Source organism: Nerophis lumbriciformis, linkage group LG06 (genome assembly GCF_033978685.3).
Source record: "Nerophis lumbriciformis linkage group LG06, RoL_Nlum_v2.1, whole genome shotgun sequence".
Taxonomy (NCBI): Eukaryota; Metazoa; Chordata; class Actinopteri; order Syngnathiformes; family Syngnathidae; genus Nerophis; species Nerophis lumbriciformis.
In genome coordinates, this window is record NC_084553.2 from 42,344,056 (window position 1) to 42,369,233 (window position 25,178).

At 39.3% G+C, this 25,178-nt stretch overlaps 1 protein-coding gene across 3 annotated transcripts in view; it reads left to right on the forward strand.

Moving 5' to 3' along the window:
- mdga1 (MAM domain containing glycosylphosphatidylinositol anchor 1) overlaps positions 1 to 25,178 on the forward strand; it is a 535,716-nt gene that overhangs the window by 340,362 nt on the left and 170,176 nt on the right. For all 3 annotated transcript variants that reach the window (XM_061964377.2, XM_061964378.2, XM_061964380.2), the window contains exon 5: positions 22,204 to 22,400. In XM_061964377.2, the coding sequence (XP_061820361.2) occupies positions 22,204 to 22,400 (197 nt within the window). The remainder of the gene's footprint in view (positions 1 to 22,203; positions 22,401 to 25,178) is intronic.

The following is a 25,178-nucleotide window of genomic DNA, read 5'->3' on the forward strand; positions in this document are numbered from 1 at the left end:
AGCACCCATCAGGAGCAAGGGTGAAGTGTCTTGCTCAGGACACAACGGACATGACGAGGTTGGTACTAGGTGGGGATTGAACCAGGGACCCTCGGGTCGCGCACGGCCATTCTTCCACTGCGTGATCAGCTTTGTGTGTGATATCAAGTTTGCACAGGTTAATAAACACGAGGATTGTACGGTATACCGGTATTAGTATAGTACTGCGATACTAATGAATCATATTCACTTTACCGCCTCTAAAAAGTACCGGTCCCCCAGACGTCGTGTCATGCAGAACACCCTCAGGAAGAGGTGCTTTAAGACATGGCTCGCTAGCACGAATATTGCAAGTATCAGCCCAGTGGGACGCGTGATAGCTATACATGCTTCACTTCACACTGCAGCACATCGGAGATATATTAATGCATGAGGAAAAACTTGTCTATAATTGACGAAGTCAAGACAAGATTTCATTATGTCCAATCATTAACCATTAAGGTGACTTTTATAACTTTGAACACACTACCGTATTTTTCGGAGTATAAGTCGCACCGGAGTATAAGTCGCACCTGCCAAAAATCCATAATAAAGAAGGAAAAAAACATATATAAGTCGCACTGGCCAAACTATGAAAAAAACTGCGACTTATAATCCGAAAAATACGGTAATCACATGTGAATGAATTGCATACTTAGTCAACAGCCATACATGTCACACTATGGGTGGCCGTATGAACAACGGCAACATTGTCATAAAAATGTGCCATATAGTGAAACCACACTAAACAACAATGACAAACACATTTTGGGAGAATATTTGCACCGCAACAAAACATAAACACTACAGAACAAGTTCCCAGAATTCCCTGCAGTATCAACTCTTCCGGGACGCTACAATATAAACAAACGCCATTGGTGTATCTACACCTAACATCCACGGTGATGATACCAAGTACTGGAGCGTATCTAGTCGATACTACTATGATTACATCTGTATTTTTTAGCATCACAACATCTTCTTTAGTTGTTTTTTTTGTATTCCGCCCGAATGCAGCTGAGCTAGGCTCCAGCACCCCCCGCGACCCCGAACGGGACAAGCGGTAGAATATGGAGGGATGGATGTTTATAAACTCAGGAAATATGTCCCTAGAAACATGAGGACTTTGAATATGACCAATGTATGATCCTGTAACTATTTGGTATTAGATTGATACCCACATTTGTGGTATCATCCAAAACTAATGTAAAGTATCAAACAACAGAAGAATAAGTGATCATTACATTTTAACAGAAGTGTAGATAGAACATGTTAAAAGAGAAAGTAAGCAGATATTAACAGTAAATGAACAAGTACAATAATAATTAATTTTCTACCAGTTGTCCTTAATAATGTTGACAAAATAATAGAATGGAAAATGACACAATATGTTACTGCATATGTCAGCAGCTAAATTAGGAGCCTTTGTTTGTTTACTAGTATGTTCACTATTTTATTTAAGGACAAACTTGCAATAAGAAACATATGTTTAATGTACCGTAATATTTTTTGGTTAAAATATAGACAATAATGCCATTTTTTGTGGTCCCTTTTATTTAGAAAAGTACCGAAAAGCACCAAAATATTTTGGTACCGGTACCAAAATATTGGTATCGGGACAACACGAATACACACAAACCTTTTAGTAAATCAAGCCCAAAATGAGCCAAAGTCGACAGAATCAAAGCAAAGTTTGGATGCCCATTTCTGGTTCGTTGTTTTATTATGGAGTTGTTAAGTAGCCTAAAAATTAAATACAGCTGTAAACATTTATGACCTAACTGTTTGATATTTGTTAAGAATCAGGTATATTTATAATACTTATCTTAGGTCATAATTAATGCTGTTGAAGGATACTTTTTTTTTAATCAGCTTAATCACACTTTTTAAATTTTGATTACCGGTCATCTCTATAATCTGTATTAAAATACATGCTTGTGAAGTTTGAATTAACTCTAAACAAGGCCTCCATATTTTGACACAAATGTACTTGTCATGATCCGTCACCCGGGTCATGGCATGATTTATGTTTGGTAGTTTTCCTGTTTTAGTCTGTTTTCTGGGTGAACCCTCTTTCCCTGTTCACTGTTGGGCACTGATCCTCCTCATCTGTTTGCAATTAGTGTTCCCACCTGGTGTTTTGGTAGATCACTCCCCTTTATAGTTTTCTGTCACCCAGCACTAGTTGCTGGGTCAATGTTTGCCATATGCAACATTTACGTTCTCCTGGTTCTTCTCTTCACTCTAGTGATTTTTCTGCTCACTAGTATTCCTCGGAAAAGGGTGGAGTGCCATCTCCGGGTTGGGGAGGAGACCCTGCCCCAAGTGGAGGAGTTCAAGTACCTCGGAGTCTTGTTCACGAGTGAGGGAAGAGTGGATCGTGAGATCGACAGGCAGATCGGTGCGGCATCTTCAGTAATGCGGACGATGTATCGATCCGTTGTGGTGAAGAAGGAGCTGAGCCGGAAGGCAAAGCTCTCAATTTACCGGTCGATCTACGTTCCCATCCTCACCTATGGTCATGAGCTTTGGGTTATGACCGAAAGGACAAGATCACGGGTACAAGCGGCCGAAATGAGTTTCCTCCGCCGGGTGGCAGGGCTCTCCCTTAGAGATGGGGTGAGAAGCTCTGTCATCCGGGGGGAGCTCAAAGTAAAGCCGCTGCTCCTCCACATCGAGAGGAGCCAGATGAGGTGGTTCGGGCATCTGGTCAGGATGCCACCCGATCGCCTCCCTCGGGAGGTGTTTAGGGCACATCCGACCGGTAGGAGGCCACGGGGAAGACCCAGGACACGTTGGGAAGACTATGTCTCCCGGCTGGCCTGGGAACGCCTCGGGATCCCCCGGGAAGAGCTGGACGAAGTGGCTGGGGGGAGGGAAGTCTGGGCTTCCCTGCTTAGGCTGCTGCCCCCTCGACCCGACCTCAGATAAGCGGAAGAAGATGGATGGATGGATTGATGGATGGATAGTATTCCTCGTTTTTCACCCTTGGTGACATTTTGTTTTTTTAGCTCCACGCTTGTTAGCATCCTCGGTTTTTGTATTTTTGTCCTGCGTTTAATTTATTAAAAGCTTAATCTTACCTGCACGCTGCTCCAGCTTGTTTTCTGCGTGGGAGGGAACACGACCAGCGCAGCCATGCGCCCCCAACGTAACGGTACTGTCAGAATGTCATACACAATTTGGAAAAAAAAAATGTCTCGAATGGATGTCACTTATATTAAGTTGTATATAAAGTCCTGTCAGGGACAACAACAACAACCCGCGTCACCTTTCAGGTAAACATTGGTTAAGGTAGAGGATCATGTACGATCAAAATAAATTGCGCAAATATTCTGCCTTTACACATGATCAGTGCAGTCATTTTTAGTGATTACCGTATTTTTCGGATTATAAATCGCACCGGAGTATACGTCGCACCGGCCGAAAATACATAATAAAGAAGGAAAAAAACATATGTAAGTCGCACTCGAGTAGAAGTCGCATTTTTGGGGGGAAATGTATTTGATAAAATCCAACACCAAGAATAGACATTTGAAAGGCAAATTAAAATAAATAAAGAATAGTGAACAACAGGCTAAATAAGTGTACGTTATATGACGCATAAATAACCAACTGAGAACGTGCCTGGTATGTTAACGTAACATATTATGGTAAGAGTCATTCAAATAACTCTAACATATAGAACATGCTATACGTTTACCAAACAATCTGTCACTCCTAATCGCTAAATCCCATGAAATCTTCTACCTCGGTGTCACTTCTAAACAACTCTGCGAACTCCAAAGGTATGCGCCGCTTCCTCTTGCTGTTTTCTTTTCTTTTTTTTCTTTTTTTTTTCTTTTTTTCTTGTCCTGTCCAGCTTCTCAGGCAAATCATATAGTTGATGTAGATGCCCATGTCGGCTGTTCAGATTTACTTTACAAAAGAGAAGTGTAGGATACTTCTCTTGTTGCCTTATTTGTATTTGACTTTATTAAATGTATTTATATTATCATTTAGTGCAGCCGGGCCGGAGCAGGAGGGGATAGAAAGAGAAAAAAAGAAGACAGAGGGGGAAATTGTGGGGACAAGAGGGGGATTAGACAGAGAGACAAAAACAACAACAACAACAACAATAGAGCAACATCAGCAAATATGACATGTACAAATATGATGGTAAAAGTAATAACAAATAAGCAGTTAGCGAAAATAAAACATAATACAGAAATGACAATGAGCATTATTACACTACAAATGGAGCAATTCAATTACTAATAGAAATAGCGCTATTGATAATGAACAATACCAATACTTTACCTCTATTTTCAACAATACAGTTGTTCAAATGCAACAATACATATACGTAATGATAACTTGAGATACGAAAGAATGCAGAAAAATGGAGGGGGAGAAAGAGAAGCAACCTCCATTAACCTTGTAGATTGTTATAGTAACAATAGGTTAAGCTTTGTCCGTGTGCCATGTGTTATACCAAGTTTACCCTAGGGCAACAACGTTAATATATGTTTGATGAAACGTGATTATGTGCATGAGTTTTCTGCTGCATATTTCACTACGTCCAGCTTGTAATCTGCAGTGTATGATTTCCTTTTTGGTGCCATTTTTGTTCAGCCCTTCTCAGTTTTTATAAGTTACCGCCAATGCTGAAATGATCCATTTTTATAGCTACGGACGTAGTAGCAGGTAGCATCCCATGACCCACAATGCACTTCTGCCATGACGCACAATGCACTTCTGCCATGACCCGCCCCCCGCCAAATTTTTATTGGTTGACGTGTGTGTGACGATTGCTGACATTCGCCTCGTCTCTTACGGGAATGAGATAAATAATAGTATTTGATATTTTACGGTAATGTGTTAATAATTTCACACATAAGTCGCTCCTGAGTATAAGTCGCACCCCCTGCCAAACTATGAAAAAAACTGCGATTTATAATCCGAAAAATACGGTAATCGCATTATTATAGTGCACACCATATCACCGTGAAGTGCCAGTAAAGCTAAGCGATGTCCTGTTTTCCTCTTCATGTCGTGAATGAAGTTTCGATTAGACTTGTCCAAATGAATTGGACAGTGACCTTGAAAGACTCACCACAAATTCATCTTTGTTTACTCAGAGAAGTACATTTGCTGCTCAGTATTAGAGGCTGGCAACTAAACACCTGAGTCACCTAATGGCTTCTCCCTCCCACACGCATGTACTGCTCACACCAGGTCCTAATTCTCTTCCATGACACGCTTACACTCAATTGAGCCTGTCATCTTCTCTTTGCTCCCCTAATGGCCGTCGACTCCCTGAGTGCTATTAGAGAACAGGACATGGTATTGGAAATCAAAGAGGATTTGGAGGCGGGTCGTTGTCCTCCTGCAGGGCCAATGGCGAGCAGAGGTCAACTTTTCACAAAAACACAGTCATTCATCCATGGCTAAAACTATAGCTTTTTTTTTTTTTTTTTTTAACCTAAAGAAAAATCACTGCCATGGTTCCTCTAGTACAAACCCAGTAATGATGAAGATGACATGATTTCAGATATAACAGCGTTATATAATGGAACTTCTTATATTGAGCACAGTCTGTTATAGGATGCTGGTCAGCAATGTTCCCTCTAATTGTTCATGTGTGTGAGTAAACGCAAAAACTCCCTGAGCATTCAGTGGAGCCCATGTGAGATACATCAGACGTGCACACTGTGGCTACACCAGCAGCACACCTGTCCCAAACCTGACTAAATAACAAGTTAAATCTCCATCCATCCATCCATTTTCTACCGCTTGTCCCTTTCGGGGTTGCGGGGGGTGCTGGAGCCTATCTCAGCTGCATTCGGGCGGAAGGCGGGGTACACCCTGGACAAGTCCCCACGTCACCGCAGGGCCAACACAGATAGACAGACAACATGCTCTTATTATTATGATAAAATGACAGCAGTCATTTCTATGAGGTTATTTTCTATTATAAGTGTGTAAGCCCACTTACAATGACAATTACAAAACATATTGTTTTTCATTAACTGTGTACTTGCATTGTTTGTCTGGGTGGAGGTTCTGCTTTGGAAATAATTTGTACCCCTTTCAGACATTGCATTTAGTTCCCATTAAAACATTCACATGTTGCACAATGAAATGTAAGCAGGGGATCATGTGTACATTCTTGCAACTTCCTGTTTGTAAAAAATATATTTGTATTAGTATTTATTTAATATACTAACAGCATTTCATGATTAATATTTATAAATTAAGATTCCTAATAAATGACACTAGAATAAGCACACATTTGATTGGTAAATTATAGTGTAACGACCTGGAATTACACTTTATGTGTGGTGTTGGAGTTGTTCGACTTTTTGTGTGGCTGTAATCGCATCACTGGCTAAGTGCCATATGTGCATGTGTTGGCACAAGTGAGAAAGAGCGAGCGGCTGCTGTTGATATAACAAAGTTGGTTTTGGTCTGGTTTGAAATGACCAGTTTTTCTAGATATCATTTTTTTTTACTAATGTTTTAGTAATGTGTTTATGGCCGACAATAAAGAGTTTTGCTCAATAAAGTGATCGATGGAATCCATGTCCTCAAAGCGTCTCGACAGACGTTACAATATTTGAACAATGACGACGAAAACTGTTTTCTCTGTCGTGTCCGTGTGGTGTCGAAAATTGTTATGCGCTTATTTTTTTATTTGATTTTGTGCGTGGCATAGATTTGCCGTGCGCAGAGGACGCTTGAGTAGTGTGCAATTGCACAGGCGCGCACCTTAGAGGGAACATTGCTGGTCACTACTGAGCGTCACCATCATAGCCAACTGTAGAAAGTGTGTTTAGTACACTATTTTAAGATTTATTAACAAGCAACACAAATGCCACCTAAAACATTATGTGATATTGTTTTATGTTTGTCCACTTTTTTTCTTCTTTTTTTCTTAATTAAAACAAAAAAATGAAAACATTGGGATACATGCTTTGACACCTGACAGCAACAATATATACTTTTTTATTTAGTATTTATTTATTTATTAATTTGTTTTAACAAATATTTATGTGTTTTTTTTCTAAATGAACTGAGCTTTGTCACTGCTATTCAAAAACATGTCAGCAAAACATTCAGATAAAATGAAAGGTGTGAAAATTTTATTATTGTACTGGACACCGACATATTACATTGTTTTAATTGAATTTTCATAAAAATATGATGATACTGTTTTAAGACATATCAAAAATAACACTATAGCACCTAAATATTTTTGACTTGGTAAAAAAATACACTATTACACCGTTACATGCTTTAAAACTTCACAGCAACAATGTTGTGATTGTTTTCATTATTTATTAATTTCTTTATTTTAGCAGGAATTGTTTTTTTTAATTAAAATATACTCAACTTTTTTACTGTCAGCAAAACATAAAAAACTATATTTAATTCGTTTTTTAGATACTGTTACTTTTTACTAGACGAAGACATATTACATCATGTTTTAACACCATTTTCAGAAACAATAATTACATAGTATATCTTTTTTTGTTATATTAAAGTAACAAAAATACTACCACACTGTGAGATTTTTTTATTTTTGTCTTTTTTCTTTTTACCTTGTTTTAAATTTAAAAAAAAACACAACATTCAGGGTTATATGCCTTGACACTTGACAGTGACACCATTGTGATTTTGTATTTTTCTTTCTTTATTTAGAAATGTATGTATTTATTTTACTTTTTACTTAACAGTATTATATGAATTATTTATTATTATATTTTTATTTTAGATTTTGGCCTGAATTATTTTTTCTCTGTATGCATTAATACATTTCTTATGTTGTTTTATACTCTAAAGTAACAATATTGTTGAACTATGCTAAACAAAACTGCACATTCAAGATTTGTGTGTGTGTGTGTGTTATTATTTTTTAATTTATCCAGACACTAAACAGATATAAACACTCTGGCCAACAAAAGCAGCTGGAGTACAACTGATCTAAATTGTGTGTATAATGGAAGACCTTTGGGAAATCAGAGGCTTCATTAAAGTTTCATATAGTTTTTTTCTGTACACTTGCAGTTTCATCTCGTGCTTCACTTTACCTGAGGGCCACAACTACCTAGTTGTCTGAATCACACAATCTAATGGGATACAATACAAGAGTTGAGTCAAAAATTAATATAATATTGTACATTTTGATTGACACTGACAGAGACACATTCATTTAAAAGTTAATATTGTTGTTGTTTTAGTTTACAGTGGTGGAGAACTGCACTGTATCGTATTGTTCCTACACATACTGACATGTAAAGTAATTTTTTGTTATCATTAACACAAAGAACATACAGAATGTTACCTGAAAAGTGTGTTGTTATACTGTCAGTGACCAGGTCAATGCAAATATATCAGTAAGTGCAAAGATAAGTAAAGAGACTCTGACTTTTCTTTTCTTGCTAATAAATGTCCCTTTAAAATACTTCAAAATACAAAAACTGTTAACACGTTTTGAGCCAAAATGTGTCAAAATCCTGGGGCCTTTTGTAAGTTAATTTTAATTATTCAAGTGACTCATAACCTGTGTTTATTCTTGATTAATCCAAATTTCAAAAGTGTAATTAGATTTTTGTTATTACAATTTAGCAGCAATAATAATATATAATTGTATTTTCTATTTTACTCATTAGTTTTATGCATGCAGTTTTTTATAAGAGCGTAATTATTTGCGATTTGATGGTAGTGTATAAGCAATTAGTGGCGAAAAGTGCTGTACAGTACTAATATGCTTGTGTAAAACTACATACTAGGGCGGTATAGCTCAGTTGGTAGAGCGGCCGAGCCAGCAACTTGAGGGTTCCAGGTTCAATCCCCGCTTCCGCCATCCAAGTCACTGCCGTTGTGTCCTTGGGCAAGACACTTTACCCACCTGCTCCCAGTGCCACCCACACTGGTTTAAATGTAACTTAGATATTGGGTTTCACTATGTAAAAGCGCTTTGAGTCTCGAGAGAAAAGCACTATATAAATATAATTAAATTCAATATTGTACATAGCACCATGTGATTAATGTAATATATTGACATATTTTACAAACAGTTTGTTATCAGCATGATAATAAGTGACAAAGTAAGTATCTTATTAAGGGGGGTGGATTTTGCCTATTGTTCACAATCCCTATGAGAGACAAGAAGACAAAATGTTTCTATTTTTTTGCATTCTAATTTGTAAAAATGGTCTCGTTCTTGGTGGCTAGCAATGCAGCTAATGGGAGCAATCAATTCTACCTCTAAATCACTTTAAAAATGCATTCAAAAACCATCAACAATACTTCATTTACATTCCGTAACCTGTATAATAACCGAGCTGTAGCAGCATTGTTATTGTAAGAGTGAACATTGAGGAACTATTTTTCTAGCGTACTAACACATCACCTTGGGATGGCATGTTAAGGCATTAGCCTTAAGCTAGCTGCAGAAAGAGATAAGCTAGCTTTTGCGTCAGCAGCTGAAACACTTTTGAGTTTGTAATACACAACACAATGCAATAGAACACCAATCTGTACTGACTAAAAAAAAACATGATCATATTACAGTATCTGTAAAGCATTAGCCCATATTTCATGTTTTGTTTGTACACAGCTAGTCAGATCGCGTATGTGTGCTACGTGCATCATGATCAATATTATAGTGACTCACTCGATGGACTGTTGTCTGTTTGGTCCAGCTGGCCGGGGACGTTTTTTCGAGTTGCTTTAGGTAAGCACTCCATTTATGTCGGCATAGCTTGGCTCCAAGTTCCATATTTATACTCGCACGTCACGCTGACCTCAATCTCTTGGCTTCAATCTGCTCCAATGGTTCACCCTCTCTTCGTACTCGCTTCCATAGACAACAGTTTCATCCTACGTATATTCAACTTCAAAAAGGTAAGGTTGTGAATCCTAATTTTTCTAAAAAATAGTTGTCTTTGTTGTTTGTTACCGAATCTGCCATGATTATAACACACTCACTTTTGTTTCCGGAAGTAAGAACACACATTTGTTGGCAAAAGTCGGAAGTGCGCTGCTATGGAAATGGAAATAAATGCGCTGAAGAAAGAAGTTCCCGTAATGCATAAAATTACCAAAATACAGTAAATATTAAACACATATTACATATTGTTATGAACGTGTCTGTCACTACATTATATGTATACTTGCAGTGTGTATAAAACGTTGGAGGGTTTTGAAGTTGTTTTATAAGGCTTTGAGGGTTACAACGCTGACTCCTATTAGCCACATCTTGCAAGCATTTTTATAATCTTTAAGATCCTAAAAAAAAATGGCGAGAACGACACAAACAGATGCTTGGTTGGCGAGGATTATGAGTCATTCTTCATCTAAATGTGAATATAACAAGATTATATCAGTCGGCATCCTAATGACAGCAGACATTGTATAGTAAGTGATGTTTTATTATGTCTGTCGGCTCTCATGAAGTCTGCAGTGAGTAGTAATCATTGATGTAGTGGGGAAAAAAAAGCAAACGTTGTGATGCGTTTTTTTAAATGAATGTGCCGCGTATGCTTAAAATAAGCAAAATATGTAAATATTACATGCTATTAACGACGCCTCAATCATTGGTATGTGTTCATCTACAAAGCCATTCTGGGTATCACTCCATGTTATCTGTCTTGTCTTTTAACAAAGAAACAAGGAAGTCACAATCTCCGTTCAATGAATGTTCTGCAATTTGTCGTCCCCAAATTAAGAACTGAACTGGACAAGAAAGCATGTAGGTTTTCAGCACCGAAGGCTTGGAATAACCTACAATCGAATATTCAACTTCAAACTCTTGTTACATTAAATGAGTTTAAAGCTTCTGTGAAAGGATTGCAGTCTACCTTGTCTGTATGCGCATGTGTTATGTAAGCAAGTTTTAATGTTGTAAATGTGATGTTTTATGTGTTGTTTACTGTTTTTAATGTAACCTTGCTGCTGCCCTCTTGGCCAGGTCTCCCTTGGAAAAGAGATCTTTGATCTCAATGGGATTTTACCTGGTTAAATAAAGGCTAAATACAATTATAAATGTGTTACTACATTACATATATACTTACAACATGTATATAAAACCTTAATGGAGGTGTTTGGATGTTTTTTAAGGGCTTTGTTGGAAGAATAGAGCGGTTCCCATAGGCTCCATTGTAAGCCGATATTTGATCGCGTTTATTTAATAGTTAGAATACATAAAAAAATAAAAACATATACTGTATTTTTCGGAGTATAAGTCGCTCCGGAGTATAAGTCGCACCGGCCGAAAATGCATAATAAAGAAGGAAAAAAATATATATAAGTACGGTAGCACTGGAGTATAAGTCGCATTTTTTGGGGAAATGTATTTGATAAAACCCAACACCAAGAATAGACATTTGAAAGGCAATTTCAAATAAATAACACAGGCTGAATAAGTGTACGTTATATGAGGCATAAATAACCAACTGAGAACGCGCCTGGTATGTTAACGTAACATATTATGGTAAAAGTCATTCAAATAACTATAACATATAGAACATGCTATACGTTTACCAAACAATCTGTCACTCCTAATCGCTAAATCCCATTCATGCCTTCTCTATCTGACCGACCACATCAAACATGAGGTGGATGCGGGCAAATACTGCGGCATGGTCATGCTGGACCTTCAGAAGGCCTTTGACACCGTTAACTACGCTATACTGTTGGATAAGCTCAGAGCAATCGGATTTGACAAAACCTCATCGAGCTGGATGCAATCTTACTTGGAGGGGAGGGAGCAGGTGGTAGAGGTGAACGGCACCGTGTCCCCCCCCTCGGTGAGCTGTGGAGTCCCCCAAGGCAGTGTATTGGGACCTTTACTGTTCCTAATATACATAAACGACTTGTCATCGGCATGCGACTGTGAATTGTTCTTGTTTGCGGATGACTCGGCCTTGCTGGTATCAAACAAGGACAAGTCACAGGTGGAGAAAATCCTCAGTGCTGAACTCTGTAGAACATGCACCTGGCTCGCTGACAACAAGCTATCCAAACGGAATCTATCCTATTTGGGTCCCACATCAACCTTAAGAAAGTCAATGACTTCACTATAAAAGTGGGTGACATTGTTATCACCAGGAAAGATGAGTTCACCTACCTTGGTTCCATTCTAGAGGCTAATCTTTCCTGTGATAAAATGGCAACCAAGGTAATCAAAAAGGTCAACCAACGAACGAGATTTCTCTATAGAATCTCCTCTCTGGTCAACAAAAGCACCATGAGGATTCTGGCGGGAACTCTCATTCAACCCTTATTCGATTACGCATGCACCTCCTGGTATCCTAGCACCTCCAAAACCCTCAAATCTAAACTCCAAACATCCCAGAACAAGCTAGTCAGATTACTTCTAGACCTCCACCCCAGATCCCACCTCACTCCTACCCACTTCTCCAAAGTGGGCTGGCTCAGGGTGGAGGACCGAGTAAAACAACTTGCACTGAGCCTAGTCTATAAAATCCGCTACATCTCCCTGATACCGAAGTACATGTCAAACTACTTCCTTAACGTAAATGACTGCCATAACCACAACACCAGGGGGAGCTCCACTAACCACGTTAAACCCAGATTCCGATCTAACAAAGGTCTTAACTCATTCTCTTTCTATGCCACATCAATGTGGAATGCACTCCCAACAGGTATAAAAGAAAGGGCATCTCTATCCTCCTTCAAAACCGCAATTAACGTTCACCTCCAGGCATCTTCAACCCTAAACTAACACCCTCCCCGGATTGTTAATAATCAAATGTAAACAATCAAATGCAGATACTTTTTCTTATGCCTTCTGATCTCTCTCTCTCTCTCTCTATCTCTCTCTCTCTCTCTCTCTCTCTCTCTGCCCACTACTTGCTGTCCATTTCCTACCAAGTCAGACCTACACTGTTCCAATATCCATTTCTCTGTTCTCAATTGTTGATGACTGATGATAACAACCAAACCCCCCCCCCCCCCCAAACCCCTCCACACCCCGGATTGTAAATAATGTAAATAATTCAATGTGATGATCTTGTGTGATGACTGTATTATGATGATAGTATATACAGTATGATAGTATATATCTGTATCATGAATCAATTTAAGTGGACCCTGACTTAAACAAGTTGAAAACCTTATTCGGTTGTTACCATTTAGTGGTCAATTGTACGGAATATGGACTTCACTGTGCAACCTACTAATAAAAGTCTCAATCAATCAATCAATCCATGAAATCTTATACGTCTAGTCTTTTACGTGAATGAGCTAAATAATATTATTTGATATTTTACGGTAATGTGTTAATAATTTCACACATAAATCGCTCCTGAGTATTAAGTTGCACCCCCGGCCAAACTATGAAAAAAACTGCGACTTATAGTCCGAACAATACGGTATGTTCTTGTCTCTCATTAGGGTTGTGAACGATAGGCAACATTCCCAAAAAAAAGTGCAGTTCCCCTTTAAGGAGGGGACTGGGCCAAGTCTCCCCCTCTCCTTAGAACCTATTGACACATCTGGCTCGACCCCACCCCCCTGTGTTCCCCGGCGTTCACACACATCACTTGATCAAACACCATGATCCTTAGCCTCTACATGACATGACATGACAAGCCTCTTCAGCGTGCATTTATCGAGTGATTTCCTTGAGAATCCACTGTCTCTGTTTGTTTGTTTAGCTGTCAGTCTTCCTCACGCAGACTGAAAAACAAGCAGAATGGCAACCATCCCTCAGCTTGCATTAGACACCCGGTGCCATGGGTGCCGCAGATAATCTTTAGGCAAGCACACAGAGCTGGCGTGCTAAAACACATTCCCGAAAATCAAATAAATGAAGTTGCACGCGCTCAGACTTGCTGTTTTGCCAGCGCTGCTTCATACATGGCCACGCCAGACAAGGCAAAGCAGATGCCTTTGATAGGTGCCCAGCTTTTGAAGGCCCGTACGCTGGCATCGCCTCTCGGAGCGCCTGCTGGTACCTCGCCGTGTCGCCTCCCGCTGAGCTTTTTTGTCGTGAGCGGCGGGTTGTCGTTATCGGTGTATGAGGGTGTCCGTGGTGAGATGAAAGCGAGGGAGAACAGGTGAACACTTCAGAGAGTGTTGTGAAAATCTCAAGCAAACAGATCTAGAGTAAATGTGGAATAAGCATTAGACTAAGCAGCTTAGCCGGGTCAATCGCAGTACACCACGCTCGGGTTTTACTTGAAATGGGAACTTTTTGGACACCTTCGCAATCTGCTATGGTATGTGATCCTAATAATATCGGAGCAGCATTACATACACATCCAGGGTATTAGTTAAAGTTAAAGTACCACTGATAGTCACACACACACTACGTGTGGTGAAATTACCATCTGGATTTGACCCATCCCCTTGTGCCACCTCCTGGGAGGTGAGGGGAGCAGTGAGCAGCAGCGGTGGCTGCGCCCGGGAATCATTTTTGGTGATTTAACCCCCAATTCCAACCCTTGATGCTGAGTGCCAAGCAGGGAGGTAATGGGTCTGTCATGATACGTGGTCCGGATCATGTTTAGTTGAGTTATGTTCTGTTAGTTTTGGACTCCCTCAGTTCCTGGTTGTGCACTTCCTTGTTTGAGTTTGTTACCATGGTTACGTATTATTTTCACCTGCCTCTGTTATTCGGGAAGCACACCTGTGCCTAATCAAGAGACACTATTTAAACCTGCTTTTCAGTTCACTCGTCCTGGCTTCCTTGTTTGCTGTATGCAACAGTCACGTTTGTTTATTCCTGGTCTTGATTCCTGATTCCTGATTCCGGTGCTAAGTAAGTTTTTGTTTTAGCTTCTCATGCGAACGGCACGCTTTCCTTTTGTTTTGTTTTTGTCTGTTTGTATCCATTTACTATTTATGTTAAATAAACCAAATCCTACCTGCACGCTTTTGTCCGGAGTGTTCGTGTTGCATCGGAGGAACGATCCCGCATAAATATGTGACCCCCATGTGACAGGGTCCCATTTTTATAGTCTTTGGTTTGACTCGGCCGGGGTTTGAACTCACAACCTACCGATCACAGGGCGGACATTCTAACCACAAAGCCACTGAGCAGGTCTTTATTTTTATATATATATATATATATATATATATATATATATATATATATATATATATATATATATATATATATATATATATATATATATATATATATATATATATATATATATATATATATATATATATATATATATGCTGAGGACACCAAAGTGGCATGGGAGGAAGGAAAACAGTCGGCGGACATCGTTGAGGACATTAAATTGTATTTTAACTGCAAGCTAATGTACTTCAATTTTGTAATTTTTTGGAGTACCTTCCTTAAAAAAATCACACAAAACAATGTTGCAATAAAAAGCTGCGACACATCCGACTTTTAGCCTTCCCAATCCAAATGCATTCATGGGATAGCAGCTTAAACAAATACTTTTATAAGGTTACCACACAGTTCTCCAATTATTACCTACAAAAGCTGTACACTTGGCTTTTCCCACTAGTAGCACCGATGCTACTAAATGGAAAAAAAAATCCCACCAACATTTTTTTTGTTGCACAGAAAAAAATCAGGAGAAATATGAAATGTTTCAAATATCAAAATGTCATTATTACCAGCTTAAACGAGGTACACATGTGCACTCATACATTTAAACACAATGTCATCATGAGGCCTACTGTAACGCTCAATTAAATACACAGAACATCCTTACACTGTGCTAGCACTGTCGCTAACATGAGTAATCGGTAGGGATGATGTTTGATAAGAAATTATCGAGTTCGAGCCTATTATCGAATCCTCTTATCGAACCGATTCCTTATCGATTCTCTTATCGATTCTCTTATCGAGTCCAGATAGGTTGTTGTATATGGAAAAAAACACAATATTTGGTGTAACAAATCACTTCACATTCTCTACTGCTCGCTACTATAGTATTACCATATCTGAGTTATTGTGCAGAAATGTAGGGAAATAACTACAAATGTGCGCTACATTCGTTAACCGTGTTACAAAAAAAATTAATTAGACTGATACATAATGTTGGATATAGAGAACATACAAACACTTTATTTATTGAGTCAAAAATATTTAAGTTCGAGAATTTGGTAAAATTGCAAACAGCTAAAATGATGTGGAATTAAATGATGGAATGGATTAAGTAAAGAAGTTAAACATTGTACTGATATGATCCAGTTTAAGAGGTTGTTCAAATGAATAGTGCTTACAAAGTACAAAGAAGAAGAATTATGAGAAATACTTTCAACCTTGTTGAAAATAAGATATTCTTCATCTCAGTATATTAATAATGACTGAATTAATTCATTACATATTACAAAACTGTTGTATGTGCTAATTCACAGATATTTTATTATAAAAAGGTCAGTAAATGATGTATATATTTGTATGAAGTGGGAAAGGGGTAGGATTAAATAAGCTTTACTTCTTCCTACTCCTGTAAAGTGAAATTATATGAAACTGTGATGTATTATGATGTGGTCAGATCATGTTTTGTTTAGTTATGTTCTGTTAGTTTTGGACTTCCTTAGTTGTTTTGTGCACTTCGAGGGTTTGTTTTAGTCACCATGGTTACTTATGATTTTCACCTGCCTTGTACGCGCACCTGTTGCTCATCAGAGACTCTATTCAAGCCTGCCTTTTCCGGTCACTCGTCGTGGCTTCATTGTTTGCATTTGCAACAGTTACGTTGGCATTCTGGTTTTCGATCTCATGATTCCTGTGCTAAAGTTACCTTAGCTTCAAGGATTCCTGTGCTAAGTAAGTTTTTGCTTTAGCTTCTCGTGCGAACGGCACGCTTTTCTTTTGTTTCGTTCCTGTCTGTTGTAATGTGTATGATTTATGAGAAATAAGTCATCTCCTACCTGCACGCTTTCGTCCGGAGCCGTCAGTTTTGCGTCCCGGGAACGAACCGCAGCACGCTGCACCCCACCGTGACAAATGACTGAGCTACGTGACGTCATTTCTTGTGATGTGCCACGGGGCATTTCTTGTCGGGACGGGAGTCGTTCCCAGGGATTCGAATAAAGAACCAACTCTTTTTCTTTACTATAGTGGTCTCGATAACGGGTACCGGTTCTCAAAAAGGGATTCGAGTCCGAGGACTCGGTTCTTTTCTTATCGAACAACCGGGAAAACCGGTTTCGAGCATCATCCCTAGTAATCGGGCTGGGCGATATGGATTAAAACTCATATCCTGATATAGTTTGGCCCATAAACTAACCCATAAATAGAAATAACCGTTGTCGTAACTAAATATCTCCACCATGCCTTAATTTTACATTTTCAGCACTAATGGGGATCCCAAATACACAAAAAGAGATACCATCGAGTAAGAAGGTTTAAGATCTCATCTTATGTGTTTTGAGATAAGAAAAGCCTTACAAATAATATAAGAAAAGTCAAATTATCACCGATCTTCTTTAAAACAAAGCATGATCAATTATTCAGCCAACAAAAACACAACATATGGTATAAAGTGCCCTGAAATGTTTCAACGTAAACATGAAAATAATTAACCTTTAACAAGTGATTTATATTCATATAGCGCTTTTCTCGAGAAACTCAAGGCACTTTACATTGAGAAACCCATTATCTGCATCTTTAGGATACATTTAAACCAGTGTGGGTGGCACTGAGAGCAGGTGGGTCAAGTGTCTTGCCCAAGGACACAACGGCAGTGACTAAGATGGCAAAAGCAGGAATCGAACCTGTAACCCTCCATTTGCTGGTACGGCCGCTCTACCAACCGAGCCACGCTACCCCAATGTTGTTTTTATAGGAAAGCATTGTTATAGGACATACACACAAATATTTTAACCGGGAACACCAACCTGCCAACTGCTTCTTGATGCTGTGTGACAGGCTGTGTAAATACTTCATTACAGTGACGTTACTTTTCCCCCAAAATAATTGAGTTACAAACTAAATTACTCTTCAATAAATGTAATTAATTATTAGGGAAAGTGTTACTTGAAAAAAAAACTTCTAATACCTGGCACAATACAGTTGAGATAAACTTTATAAGAGAGCAGTGTGTGTGTTTGCATGTGTGCCTTTAAAAGGTGGTGCCTGTTGCCTTGTGACATGTGACGTCAGCGAGTCCACACTCACGCTGAGTCGCAAAGACATTTTAGCTTCAGCTGTTTTTGTTAACGTAGCAGGCCAGCTGTGGCAGTTTTTCGGCTCTGACAGCAGCTCTTTTAATTTGTTCACTGGTTTGTGTTTCTTCTGCTTAATAAATATATTGACTGTGCTTCCATGGCTGTATGATCTTGTCTACAAACGGAGTATTGTTTGGATGGCAAGTTTGTCACTTCAATCATTGATTTGTTTTTCAATATTCCCTGCGACCCTCGTAGTTACGAGCACACAATGCAGTTTGTGTCAAGTTTTACAGTAAGGGGGTGAAAAAAAAACGTAGTTTTATTGGCCATTTCCTCCAGCTGAGACCTTGTTTCTTCCGTGTTGGAAGACTGTGTAAGTGCATAGCGCAGGAGGGACAGACACACTTAGCTCTGTCAGTGACAATTCCGCACCAATCACTTGTCCATTTGGTTATGGTTTAAGTTTATTTCAAATATGCTATACAAACATGCTATACGTGTGAAAATGTTACTCTAGTTTAATCAAATTTGGATGGATTTATTTTAAGAGCAAAATGCTATTTAACGGGTTAAAATCTGTTTGCACGTGTGCTGCTTTTTAAAAAAAAATACTCGGACAATGTAGTTTTACTCACAAATGTGATTAAAATGCTTGCACTGTACAGTGCTTAAGTATCGTGTAGTCACAGTTTACAATTACAAGTAACTGCCAGGGGCCTCTACTTCTTGTGGAATTAAAAAAACACCATTAACACCTGTGGCTGTAGGCAACATCCTGAAGTTTTTAACTTGACAAGATGGCAGTAGCTGCTCAGAGAGCTACATCGTCCTTTCCACTTGCTAATCTACCCCAAAACATAAATCATTTAAAACAAGTTAGGAATATGTTGTAATGAGTTTTAACTAGTGCTGTACAAATGATTAATATGTTTGAATCGGATTAATCACACTTTTGAATTTGAATTAATTGTGATTAATCACAGTGAATATTTGCCTACATAAATGAAATTAACTCCCTGCTTTGTTGTTTTATTGACTCTATAGTATGTTGACATTGTAAAGTAAGTTATCAATAGCGCTATTTCTATTGGTATTTGTATTGATCCATTTGTAGTGTAATAATGCTCATTGTCATTTCTGTATTATTTTTTATTTTTCGCTAACTGCTTATTTGCTATTACTTTTACCATCATATTTGTACATGTCGTATTTGCTGATGTTGCTCTATTGTTGTTGTTGTTTGCTGTTGTTGTTTTTGTCTCTCTGTCTAATCCCCCTCTTGTCCCAACAATTTCCCCCAGTCTTCCTTTTTTTCTCTTTCTATCCCCTCCTGCTCTGGCCCGGCTGCACTAAATGATAATATAAATACATTTAATAAAGTCAAATACAAATAAGGCAACAAGAGAAGTATCCTACACTTCTCTTTTGTAAAGTAAATCTGAACAGCCGACATTGACATTGTTTTGTAAAGTACAGAGGGGAACAGCAGCCATTGTTTTTACTTTGCAAAGCCATGTTGCTTGATGGCGGACATTTTTTTTTTTTAACCAATCTTGCTTACATGTGCTCGTCAGTCCTCTAAAGCGCATTGAACAGTGTGAGAAATTTCAAGTCAATCTGCCTTATAGGGCAAAACTTTGGGATTTGATAGTAGCCCCACTCCGTGGTGGTGGGTTTTTCATAAAACATAATAGCACTGGCAAGTATTGACCCTTTTGTGTGCGATGGTTCAGAAGAATGAGATTATGCAAACAAATGATTGATCAGCTATTTCCAACATCTCGTGATTGAAATTAACCGCTTTCGTATTGGTTGTAAATAGTACAGTACAGTCATTGTTTAATGCAACTTAATTAGAATTTGTGTGATAGTACTTGCTAAGTGTTTTTACGTGCCATCTGTTCCGGTCCTCTCTTGGAACCAGAAGCTTTGTACAAACCCCGTTTCCATATGAGTTGGGAAATTGTGTTAGATGTAAATATAAACGGAATACAATGATTTGCAAATCATTTTCAACCCATATTCAGTTGAATATGCTACAAAGACAACATATTTGATGTTCAAACTGATAAACATTTTTTTTTTTTGCAAATAATCATTAATTTTTGAATTTGATGCCAGCAACACGTGACAAAGAAGTTGGGAAAGGTGGCAATAAATACTGATAAAGTTGAGGAATGCTCATCAAACACTTATTTGGAACATCCCACAGGTGAACAGGCAAATTGGGAACAGGTGGGTGCCATGATTGGGTATAAAAGTAGATTCCATGAAATGCTCAGTCATTCACAAACAAGGATGGGGCGAGGGTCACAACTTTGTCAACAAATGCGTGAACAAATTGTTGAACAGTTTAAGAAAAACCTTTCTTAACCAAAGGGTTCAGAGAATCTGGAGAAATCACTGCACGTAAGCAGCTAAGCCCGTGACCTTCGATCCCTCAGGCTGTATTGCATCAACAAGCGACATCAGTGTGTAAAGGATATCACCACATGGGCTCAGGAACACTTCAGAAACCCACTGTCATTAACTACAGTTGGTCGCTACATCTGTAAGTGCAAGTTAAAACTCTCCTATGCAAGGCAAAAACCGTTTATCAACAACAACCAGAAACGCCGCAGTCCACATTTCAAATTGTTTTTGGAAACTGTGGACGTTGTGTCCTCCGGACCAAAGAGGAAAAGAAGCATCCGGATAGTTATAGGCGCAAAGTTGAAAAGCCAGCATCTGTGATGGAATGGGGGTGTATTAGTGCGCAAGACATGGGTAACTTACACATCTGTGAAGGCGCCATTAATGCTGAAAGGTACATACAGGTTTTGGAGCAACATATGTTGCCATCCAAGCAACGTTACCATGGATGCCCCTGCTTATTTCAGCAAGACAATGCCAAGCCACGTGTTACATCAACGTGGCTTCATAGTAAAAGAGTGCGGGTACTAGACTGGCCTGCCTGTAGTCCAGACCTGTCTCCCATTGAAAATGTGTGGCACATTATGAAGCCTAAAATACCACAACGGAGACCCCCGCACTGTTGAACAACTTAAGCTGTACATTAAGCAAGAATGGGAAATAATTCCACCTGAGAAGCTTAAAAAATGTGTCTCCTCAGTTCCCAAACGTTTACTGAGTGTTGTTAAAAGGAAAGGCCATGTAATACACTGGTGAACATGCCCTTTCCCAACTACTTTGGCACGTGTTGCAGCCATGAAATTCTAAATTAATGATTATTTACAAAAAAAAATAAAAATTTATGAGTTTGAACATCAAATATGTTGTCTTTGTAGTGCATTCAATTGAATATGGGTTGAAAATGATTTGCAAATCATTGTATTCCGTTTATATTTACATCTTAACACAATTTCCCAACTCATATGGAAACGGGGTTTGTATTCAGAATGTGCGTGTGCCTGCGTGTGTAACGCAACCTTAACGTGACAGCACTGCCCTTTTCAACATCATACTGTAAAATGGTTAATCCGCACGTGTCAGATCAAGAATGCAATCAGTACAGTACATACAGTACACTCCTTCGCGTGCGCTATGCTCTCATGTTGGAGCGAGGCGCTCAGCGGCGGCAATGACAAGCAAGGATTTGTGGTTGTGTTTCCATTATGTATATGTCATATTTCAATTAGGACACAGTCCATAGTAATAACTTCCCTTAAAAAGAATGAGAGTGATAGATAAAGTTGGATGGACGGATGGATGTTGATAAGGACTGAATGTGGCAGTGACTTTTAGAGGGATAGCAGCCTCCAAACTTAAATTGTTTTCGCTGTAGCAAAGACACTGGTAATAAGCAAATGAACATGGAGGCAAGGCAAATTGTTAGATAAGAGGCATGACCAAGAGAAGTAGAGATAGTGTAAATGAAAGTCAAAACAAGACAGGCAAATGGCAAAAAAACAAAACAATTTGTTGCTTGTTAGAAATTATAATCAACAGGATTATGTTGGTGCAACTTTGGTCAGCGTGTGTAACCAGTTAGCCAACACAACACAGCAATGCAATCTAAAGTTGTTCATGAGATTTAAAGTCGTTTTGTATATTTTGCCACTCTTCCAGACCTGGACACACCAGTTCTAACGGTTCACCAGACCATCAGTGACGTGCGTGGCAGTTACTACCAAGAGAAGACGGTATTCCTGCGCTGCACCGTCAACTCCAACCCGCCAGCTCGATTCATCTGGAAGCGTGCCAACGTGCTCATCGAACAAAGCAAAGACAATGGGGTGGACATCTACGAGCCGCTTTACACTCAGGTATTTACTTAGCCTACTTATCTACTTACTTACCTGGGGATTGTTTAACCAACCTTCTAAGCCATACCCCTATTGTTCAAACCATCTACTTCAGAACCCATTTCAATCAATCAATCAATCAATCAATCAATCAATCAATCAATCAATCAATCAATCAATGTTTATTTGTATAGCACCTTACAACATCACAATGGTGCACAAAGTGCTTTACAGGACAAATAAGTTAAAATCAAGTAAAACCATGCATATTAAAACATCCATCCATCCATCCATCTTCTTCCGCTTATCCGAGGTCGGGTCGCGGGGGCAGCAGCCTAAGCAGGGAAGCCCGGACTTCCCTCTCCCCAGCCACTTCGTCCATCTCCTCCCGGGGGATCCCGAGGCGTTCCCAGGCCAGCCGGGAGACATAGTCTTCCCAACGTGTCCTGGGTCTTCCTCGTGGCCTCCTACCAGTCGGACGTGCTCTAAACACCTCCCTAGGGAGGCGTTCGGGTGGCATCCTGACCAGATGCCCGAACCACCTCATCTGGCTCCTCTCGATGTGGAGGAGCAGCGGCTTTACTTTGAGCTCCCCCCGGATGACAGAGCTTCTCACCCTATCTCTAAGGGAGAGCCCCGCCACCCGGCGGAGGAAACTCATTTTGGCCGCTTGTACCCGTGATCTTGTCCTTTCGGTCATAACCCAAAGCTCATGACCATAGGTGAGGATGGGAACGTAGATCGACCGGTAAATTGAGAGCTTTGCCTTCCGGCTCAGCTCCTTCGTCACCACAACGGATCGATACAGCGTCCGCATTACTGAAGACGCCGCACCGATCCGCCTGTCGATCTCACGAGCCACTCTTCCCTCACTCGTGAACAAGACTCCGAGGTACTTGAACTCCTCCACTTGGGGCAAGATCTCCTCCCCAACCCAGAGATGGCACTCCACCCTTTTCCGGGCGAGAACCATGGACTCGGACTTGGAGGTGCTGATTCTCATCCCAGTCGCTTCACACTCAGCTGCGAACCGATCCAGTGAGAGCTGAAGAAGTAAAACAGTTAAAACAGTAATAATAAATACTTCTGGCAATTGTTTGTTAAAAGCCTTCTAGCTCCGTGACAGACTACTCTTCTATGCGTGATTACAGACCCTTGAACCTCCATACCTATTGACTGTTCTACCAACCCATTTACCTACCAACTGACTGACTGACCTTCTTACCTGAAAACAACCTACCAGACCTCATGAACCAATGACTGACCACCCAACTTTCAAACAATTTACGTTTCAAGTATTGACCTACCTATCATTCAACCAATTTACCTTGCTCTGTCCTTACTTTCCTACATCACTACCCTCTTTTTTGTATCCAATTACATTCCAACCTCCACACCGATTTACCTCCAAACAATCTGCCCACAACAACCGACTACCCTCTCTACTTACAAGCAAGCTACCAAATTATATTCTTACCGACCTAGTTTCCTACCACCCTCGTACAGACTGACACCACCAACAATTAAAACCAACTATCTATCTCCCCGTGTTCCAAACTTCCTAAATTCCTAAACTATAATCTAATCTTTTCATATCTTCCAACCGCCATATCTATCCAGCTACTGTTTATCTTTCCATCCTACCTGCCAGCTGTCATATCTTTCGATCTCTCGACCCATGACCCGCCGAGAGGCTGAACTTTGTACCTAAAATTAACTTACCTTCCTAGTTACAGACTGACAAAACCAATAAACAATTGAACCAACAACCATTATCAACAACCGGCCACCAAACCACCCTTTCTGCTTACCTACTTATCAATCAATATTCAACCAAACTATCTGTCTCCCTACTGTCCTAAAGTCATACTTTTTAATCTACCAATTTACCTTCCACATGTTTTACATTTCAATCTATTGAGCATCTGACCGACCAATCTAGGTGCTGGCCTACTTTCCAACCTATAAAACCACTTTTCAATTGTTTTAGTACAAATTTAGCTTGCGACATTCCTACCTTCCTAATTCCTATCTATCTACAAAGTATCTAACTAACCAACCTACCTTCTTGCTGCCTCGCCTTCCAACCGCTGTACACACAAATTGGCTGACCTCCTTATGAAACTGTAAAATACAGTTTGTAGATATTGCCCGACCGCGATCGTCAACAAGTCGGGAAATACAAACAACATGAGAAGTCACTTGATTAATTATCAACGCAAAAGATAATTGATGCAAAACCAATGTAAGCCATGCCAAACATCAATTTGTGAGGCATTTCAATTAAGTTGTCGCCATGACAGCACGTCTTTTAAAGACACTACCGGTAAACTGAAAAGTTTTTACATTTGCTTGTTACTTGAAACACTGTTCCTTCCTTCACTGTTCTTTGCACTTTCAAAATACCTCTTGGTAGTAATAAATAGGAATACAACATTTGAGCATTAGGTTTGTGTTTATTTACAGTAAGTGTGTTTTAATCATTAACAGAAGTAGCCCTACATTTTCCATACCAAGCCATTTTTTTTCAAGTCATTTTTTTTTTCTTACAATACTACAATAATATCAAACCATGGTCTTAATACCATGGTACTGTACTAAGAGATTTTGATATAGTTTCATCCCTACTAAAGAGTAAACAAGCAAAACCAAAAACATGTACATCTGTGCCCTTACAATAACTGTGCTATATTGCTGTTGAAATAGGAATGACTTAATATACCTTCCTGCTCAAACTGGCCAGACCACCAAATAAGTTTCTATAAACACAGCCGAAGTCTTTAAACACAATTCCCCATT